At 35.5% G+C, this 8,801-nt stretch overlaps 1 protein-coding gene across 1 annotated transcript; it reads right to left on the reverse strand.

Moving 5' to 3' along the window:
* Positions 1-843: 843 nt before the first annotated feature.
* On the reverse strand, positions 844-5,356 carry LOC140957174 (protein SMAX1-LIKE 6-like; the record flags this gene model as incomplete). Its single annotated transcript, XM_073414305.1, is given in 4 exon segments — positions 844-2,866; positions 2,996-3,233; positions 4,111-4,379; positions 4,382-5,356. Coding segments are annotated over 4 exon segments (3,336 nt in total), but the record flags the coding sequence as incomplete, so codon positions are not given.
* Between the last annotated feature and the right edge of the window lie 3,445 nt (positions 5,357-8,801).

An 8,801-nucleotide genomic window follows, 5' to 3' on the forward strand; every position in this document is an offset into this window, starting at 1 on the left:
ATGATTTTGGTCATTGATCTACAAAGGCCAAATCATCTCATTCACTTTTTTTTTTAATTTATATTTTTTAAAATGTTTTATTTTTAAATTTTTAAATTTGTTGTTATTAATTTTAATAATTTTAAACGAACAAATTAATATGATCGTAGATTTGGTCACATTTTTTTTATTAAAAAAAGAAAAAAAAAATAAATGTTAGGCTGCACTACGCAAGACCCGCCCGCATGATCGGAGCAATGTTAAAAAAATTAAACACTCCTTCGCCCATTGTACACGCCCTAATTGGGCAAGCCTAAAGATCATAACTAACCTATTTTATTCATATCTTTATTAATAATAAGTCAGAGGGGTATTTTTTTTTAATGCTACATTTGATTCATTTTATAAATAAAAACTTAGCACCACTACACTTAAGAGTTTATTTTGTATACTATTTGGAGACATAACCATAATGTAGTGCCATTAAAAGAGAAGTTTTGTATCCATCTGCTGCAACTAAATAAGCATATAAATGCAATAAATTTCTCCAGTAGTGAAGAATGAAAAGACATTGTGGGTGGTAAAGAGCGTACAATGTCATTAACTGATAAGCTTCTTCCAAAGATTAGATACCACATACATTTGGTGTTAATTGAGTTTGTTAATATTTGATCATAAAATCCCAGATTGTGCTTCATGATCTAACAATAACTATACCCCTTTCGTGCAGCAGATCTTATGCCTCTGCGATCTGTGGTAGCCATTCCCGGTTCGATTCATGGTGGGATCGACTATGGTGTGTGAAACATTACTATCACTATCGACCTTGTAAGAGAGCCAAAACCGAGTGAAAGAGGTGAGTACGAGGCTCGAAAAGACGAAAACTAGTCAACAAAGAATGCTGCAAGAACCATTGAGGTCTAGTATGTTTTAACCTCGACACCATTAATATCAAAGATAACTTATCTCGAATACATATACTCGAGAATTGAAAACATTATGCATACATTACAAAACACGTATCCGAAAAACATCAGTTCACAATTACTCTTGCAGGGAGGCACACTCCAGGAGCTTGCTCTTCCACAACAAGGCCATCACATGCAACTAATTTAAATACAAAACCTGAAGAGTCGTTGTACCTTTGTCGTGCTTTCTTTACGCTCGAGAAAAGAACTTGTTCAATCCAATCTTCCAAAGCGTTTCCCCTCTCCATTAACCAAGCTGCTGCAAGTATTTGAACCATCACTTCTTGATCAATTTCCAGTAAAATCTTGGTTCCAACTGTTCTCCGTAATCCTACATCAATGTCCTTCAAGATTTTATGTGCAAGAGAATCAAAGTCAAATGGTTTGAAGACCACGTTTTCATCAACATGAATAAGCAATTCTTCAAACCATACTTCCGAACTTTCCGAGTTACCACTATCACCGTCGCTTCTACAAATAAAAAATTCCTCTTCCGTATCCTCGACCGGTAAATTTAAATCAATAATGGATCTTGAAAATTGGCATGAGCGTTTCGATGTCACAGACTTGGTAGACTCGGGATTCGTCAATTTCCGTTTATGCATACCATTGCCCGGAGTAACTGAAACACTTGTCGCACTCACAAACTTGGTAGACTCGGGATTCGTCAATTTCCGTTTATGCATACCATTGCTCGGAGTAACTGAAACACTTGTCGCACTATTGATATTTCCACGGACAGATCCAATCAAAATTTGCATTTGCAAATTTCTGGCCTGTAATATATTTTCTTCAGAAAATGCAGATACCGCTTCGCTAAAAATAAGATCATCTTCACCAGCCTTTACGGCCCTTGAAGCAACGACAAAGATAACGTGGTTGATAGTGACATCTCTACCATGGGAATCCGAAAATTTTCCAGTTTTAACAGCTTGAAATAAACTATTCTGGACCAAGAAATCTGCCTTTTCTATGTTTTCAAGAAGTATAACAGAAAAAGGACGCTTGCTTAACTCATCAGCAAGGCAATCAACTATCATTTGCCTATCAGACATCATGTTGTGATATGTTGAATCATAACTATAAAAAATTGAGCTAGGGTTAGGGAGGCTAGCCGGATCCTGAGAGCTCAGATCCAAAGATAGAAAGTGTTCCAATCCACCAAAAGCTATCTCCGCAAGTGTGGTGGCTATTTTTCTCTTAGCCACTTTATCAGGTCCCAGAAAGCTGAGCCAATGATTTCCCTTTTTCGGACATTGATGTCTTGAATCTCCATCTCTACAACAGAATAAAGTTCGACCAATAGTTTGAATGGCTTCGAACTGCCAGCAAAACTTTTCAGATAGAATTTTCCAAGGGTATTCAAGGTCTTTTGTATACATTTGCTTTGCTTGACTAGGGTTTTTCTCTGGGTTTCTATGCAATTCATAGAAACTATGCTCTTGTAAGTTGGGTCCACTTCTAAATCCTCTATTCGAAGCATAAAGTGTTCCAAGCCCCAAATCGGTGGTCAAAGAAATAACAGAGGCAGGTATGGTCGTCTCTTGCTGAGAACGGGAATGGTTTGGAAGATCATCCATCTCCACGCTTTGTACTGGTAGTTCAACTAGTACATTCGCACCAGATTCCAGTGCATTGGGATTAGAAAGTTTTGGCTTTGAGGAAGAGCCGTTTAGCAATCCTGAAGGTATGACAGGTCTTAGATTAGTGAGTCTGCTTCTACTTAATACTGAACTCACCTGGAAACTGTCTTTCCTGGTAGGAACATTATGAGACAGTGGACTACTAGAAGTTTGTAACTTGGCTTCAGAAATAGTATCTTGAGATGTACGAGTGCGATGAAGCTGCTGGCAGATGTCATTCCATTTTCTATGCAAAGCCATAACTCTAAACTCCAATAGAGTTTTGTCATCTTGAGCCTGCACTGAAATGACAGAGACGTGTTTAAAAAACCTAGTATCAACTCAAAAACATAGTCTGAATTCTGAATTCGTTTTTGACTTGTATGAACTTGAAAAAAAAAAGTCTAAATTTCATGGAAGACAAACCTCTACTGTATCCGATCTCTTGCTCGTCTCGCATTCAGCCTTTGGCAACCAAGAAAATAGAGTAGTTGAGTGATAATCTGCATCAATGGGTGTTCCCTTCAGAACAGAAACTTCTTGCTCATACTTCTCATCGCATAAGTAGCAAAGGCTTGCGGCTTGAGTTAAATGCGAGCCTCGAGTTTCTCGTTCCAATGGCATGGGAAAGAATCCACCAAATGGAACAAATGACCCCATCAAACTGCAGCATACGTTCGAAAATTAACACGATGAGCCGGACGTAAAAATGTGTAGATGAACAATGAGAAGGTAATGAAACACTAATGCATCAGAAACATAATATGGAGCCCGAGGAAATTTAAGCAATCCTCTGAAACTGGAAAAAAATGGCAAAAACAAGTCATTTACTTTCTAATTAGAGAGAAAAGGTAAAAATGGCTGATCAAATCCAGAAGATGCACTAGTCAAATAATTTGAGTTCAAAATTTACCAGTCAAATTTATGTTCTGAATGCGACCAGAAAGATCACTAATTCAACTGATATATATCACCCATGAAAAATATCATTTCAAAGCACATTTGATTGTCTTTTGCCTATCTCACACATATGCCGAAGAATAAGAGAGCAAATCCTGACCACTTTTACTATCAGGAACAAATGCTAATCTAGTGTAAACAGTTCAACTCCTAACCAACCAATAAAATTATATTATACACGCTGATTAAATTTATCTTAACACGCACGAAGGATAAATTATTGCACTCGGCATCAATCAAACCTTAGAATGAACTAAACACACTGAGCCATGAAAGATAATAAACAAAAATCAAGTTAGTAAACAAGCAAATGTTGAAAGCCAATTTTTTCAGGGAGAATCGACAATAATGCATCTACTCCTTTCTACTTGTCCATTTACAGCAGGAAGATTCGTTTTTTTCTTGGATTTCTGATCACAAAAGTGACTTTTCACAATCATAGTTTTAGCCCTAGGTCCCTTATTGACCAATTGCTGCCTTCCCTGGAGTGTTAATAGTGGTTGAAGTTCATGAAACGCATTGATATCTAGAAGTGTGATAAGCTTTGAACATGTGTTTTAAAGAAACAAAGTGACACAAACCTGGATTTAAAACTATTTCCTCCAATTGCGGAAGGCTTGGAAGAAGTAATGGGCAGCAGATGCAGATCCAAGTCTATGTCAATACAAGGAAACCGCTGTAGTAGTTTTTTATAATAATCGTCGCCTGCCAAGAAACCAATCAACCACAATTTCCCATTTGAGCAGCTCAATAAACTTTTCAGCTGGGAAATCAAAAAATTCACAGAATTTACAGATTCAGCATCCACAAAAGGCTTAAGATCCCCACAGTTCACAATAATCCCGGTTCCATGGCAATATCATTCATGTCACCCACCTCTTTAAACTTCAATTCCATCATTTCTTCACTTAAATCTTTGTTGATAAACTTAGAAAACTCATGGCCAACTGAGATCAAGCTCAGCCCATCAATTTCTTTGGGTAAAAATCCCGTTTCACCCTTTTTCAAACCTTCTATGAAGTTCCTTAACGCATCTTTAGCACAAACACCAATCATTAGCGGATTTCTCTTCTTTCCCTTCGCAATAATTTCCCCAACTCGTTATGAATTCTCGTCACCGATTTCTGTAGCAGTCTTGTACAATAGAAAATTTGGGCCGATATCTTTTGATTCTAAATCGCTCAAACCCCACTGAAATACAGGCGGGCAGCGAGGAATCGTCGAAAATCTCGACATGGTGAGCGGGTTTATGATGGCCAATTTTAGCTCGTTGGTTCGAAAACCAGCATCAGAGAAAACCCTACTAACTATCGGATCATCCAAAATGGAGACTATAAAATGCCTCAATTCAACTTTCACAACAGAAATCGATGTCTGAGTCGAAGAATTCGAATTCACTTGCTGCTGATACAGATGGAAGATATCGGGGTGCCGTCTCTGATTGGCTTGGGATCTCTTGATCGCAGCCATTAAAGAATTCGAAACCGGCGGATCCTCCCCGGAAGATTTACAAGCTGAAACCTTGTCGAGGGCCACTCCAACACAGAGTTCGAGAGCCCGGATATGAAGATGTGGCGAGCACTCGCTGCTCCTGGCGCGTGTACATACTGCCCGGAGACTCGAAGATGGTAGAGCTAGTAGAGCAGAGATTGCATGTAACGACGTGGTCTGCGCATGGCTCCGTCGCTTAGCCACAGCGACTGCGTCATCATAAGTAGCCGCAGCCTCCTCCGCTAAGCATTGGCGTGCTACGCTCACCGGCGAGGCATCGCCGGCGAACTTATCCGTACTAAATATATATAAAAATATCCTCGCTGGTATAGAAAATTAATTAAGCCGAAAAAATATGTAAATATTTTAAAAATTTTATCAAAAAAATAAAGAATGGTTTTTTCTACCCTTTTGGCTGAATTATATTCTTCAAATTATATTATATTATATTGGAGAAGTCGGTGAAAAATCCCCAATCAAAATATTTCTTTGGGTTAACTCTTTACTCACAAAATTGTGGTATTATGTCGAAAAACATGAAATAGAAGGGGCAAAGAAGGCAGCTAGAATTTAAGCGGGTGGGCCCACTGAAAAGATGGATTAACAAATGGCGAGCATGTATTCTGTGTGAGTAGGTTTTTTGTGAGACGGTTTCACGAATTTTATCTGTAAGACGGGTCAATCTTATCGATATTCACAATAAAAAGTAATACTCTTAGCATAAAAAGTAATACTTTTTCATAAATGATCTAAATAAAATATCTGTCTCATAAAATACGATCAATAAAACCATCTCACACAAATTTTTGCATTCTCTGATCAAATGTATTATTATTATTATTATTAAATTATAAAATAATAATCTATCATTAAAAATGATTAAAAAAGGAAAAAAAATATCGAGAGACTCTAACCATGCCAAAAAAGGTTACCCGACGTGTCTGAATTTAGGGCTGGGATCGGGTAGGGACCCGTCCCGTAACCCCCAAACCCGATCCCCGTCCCGATAAGAATTGGGAATAAAAAAAGTTTCCCGATCCCGTACCCGACAAATATCGGGACCCGAATGTTCGGGATCCCGAATGTTCGGGATCGGGTCGGGAAGGGAGACAAAATCCCGATAAATATTTTTTAAAAAATTCGGAACCTGAAACTATGAAACCACATGTCTTATGATGTGAAACTAGCATAAGAGATTGAGTAGAGATGTGGCTTCCTTTCTCAATTTTTGGATTACACTTCTAACCCTTTAAAAATGTTATGGTTCCAATGGATTCACTCATGAAAACGTGCAACGAAAACCAGAACATTTTTGCAACCAAGTGCCGAAATTGTATGTCCAAATTAAAATGTAACAAGAATGTTCAATCTGAAAATTATCTACCTTCTATCAAACTACTATTTACATTCTGAGAAAGCAATCACAGGTTGAGAAACATCAAACATCTGTCCAAACTGACATTCAAATACTAAAGCAAGAAAGAAATGTATCCAAACAAGAAAGAAATGATATATTTCATTTAATTTAATTACCTTTTAAAATAATTATCTGGGATAGTTGGAAAAAAAAATCACGAAATTTGGCAATTGTAGTATAAAAATAGTAAAACAGTTTTTTGAGATTAAATATGCCTAGGAATTTTAGAAACGAAAACATTTTCCATTTTTTTATGTACTTAAGTACATGAATTTAGTTTTACCAATATAAAAATTGTTTTGAAACAATCGATTTTATTTCAAGTAAAATTTCAACCTATTTTATCAATTTTATTATATTTTCTAGAAGGTGGACAAATTAAAATCTACAACAAAACCGAAAGAACAAAATAAAATAAACTAACATATCTGAAAATTTTAAGGATTTTTTTCCAGAGTTGAGGGGTTATTGCCTCATTAAACGGTGGATTTTTCCATGGACACAAACATCGCTGTGATCATCGGTACTCGGAAGGGTGTCCAAAAATTTATCTAACAAAATAAAAATGAAAGGAAATCGACATTTCTAGGATCCTACCAGCCGATAAATTATTTTATTCTATACATACAAAAAAGTCGAATATAAGTTAAAATAATCACTCATGCTGTTAAAACAGTGCATTTTTCATCAAATGTGATGACTTTGACCAATCATAGTCTTCGATTATTTTATTTCGAACATTTTGTATCAAAATATAGCAATTTTTTTATAAAATACGAAAAAACAACAAATATTTATCGGCTGGTAGGGTTATGGGGTGGGTTTTGGACCTATAGATTTTTAAAGTTGTTAGATTAAATTTAAAAAATATTTTTTAATTTAATAAATAAAATTAGTATTTTAGTCTCTTTTTCAAATAAAATTAAATATTTAAATTTATTAATATATTCGGGTCGGGTCGGGAATCCCGTCGGGTATATTCTATATTCCCGATCCCTCTCCCGATTCTGAGCGGGTCGGGAAAAATCCCGACCACTCGGGTCGGGAAAAATTCGGGTCGGGAAAATTTCGGGTCGGGACCGGGTCGGAAGTCGGAAAGTGTCGGGAATTTTCTGATTTTTGCCAGCCCTATCTGAATTGTGTCCAATTGTGTCTTTTTCATTTCTTTCAATTTTTTCCTTTTTTAATTAATTTGGAATGCTTTTCCGTTTCAGGGCTGTATTCAATCTAAACTTTTAATGACTTTTTTTAAAAGGTGGACTTTTATGAAGTTGATGGATTTTGATTGACTTTTATAGAATCTCATGGAATTGTAAAACATATTTCATAGAGTCTTATAGACTTTTTTTCAAGATTTTTGTCGACTTTTGTAAACTTTTATAATTGTGATTTATTTTTTTATTAATTTCTTTTAAATAATTATTGGACNTGTAAAGCCCAAAAATCAGTATACGTAAAATCTATGCATTTATTTAATTTATGAAATTTCATTATTTTAATATTTATGTTTAATTGATCTACGTTAAAATGTTTTCTTGAGTTTTATGTTTCAGACGATTATTCGAGGCGGGATCGAGGAAAGGAGACCGGGATGATTTTTAGTGACTTTAATTGTGGTATTTTATTTTAAGTTAGGTTTGAGATATTTTAAATAATTTATGAATTTTTAATATTTTTAAAGCCTAATTTAAATATTAAGTCATTTTAGGATTTTTAAACTTTTAAAGTTTATCAATTAGGGGATTTTAGTAAATTTATTATGGGATTAGAATTTTATTAATTTGTTGATTTGTTAACATTTTTATTAGCATGATTTATTTATTTAAAAACACTTTATAATTACTAATTAGGTGGTTTATTACACACCACACACACATATTAAAATATTCAATTATTCCAACACCTTTTCACACACACTCATACACGTATACACACACCCCTTCGTTATAAACAAAACACACATGTTTTATTATTTTATTTGACTAAGGAGAGAAGAGAATTTCTCTTTAAACTCTCCTCCATCAACCTCTATATCATTTCTCTCCTCTCCAACTTCTTCTTCAGCAATCGTTCCTTTCCTCTGAAATTTCCAGCAATATTTTGTTGAGTTTATTTCAAGAAAATCGAGCCACCTTCGTCCCGGATTGTCTCTCGCTCCGTCTCCGCTTCAGTGTCGTCGTTTCGGTATTATTTAATCGTCAAAGGCACGTATAATCTCTCTTTTCTGTATCGATCATGTCATATTATGCGTGTGTTGTTATTTATGCTTAAAATCATGTGTATGATGTGTAGAAGTTTGAGCAAATACGTTGGAACAGCTTTTGAAACGATTTTTAGATCTACAATTTTCGTTTTTATTGTTCT

Source organism: Primulina huaijiensis, chromosome 14 (genome assembly GCF_012295235.1).
Source record: "Primulina huaijiensis isolate GDHJ02 chromosome 14, ASM1229523v2, whole genome shotgun sequence".
NCBI classification, from domain to species: Eukaryota; Viridiplantae; Streptophyta; class Magnoliopsida; order Lamiales; family Gesneriaceae; genus Primulina; species Primulina huaijiensis.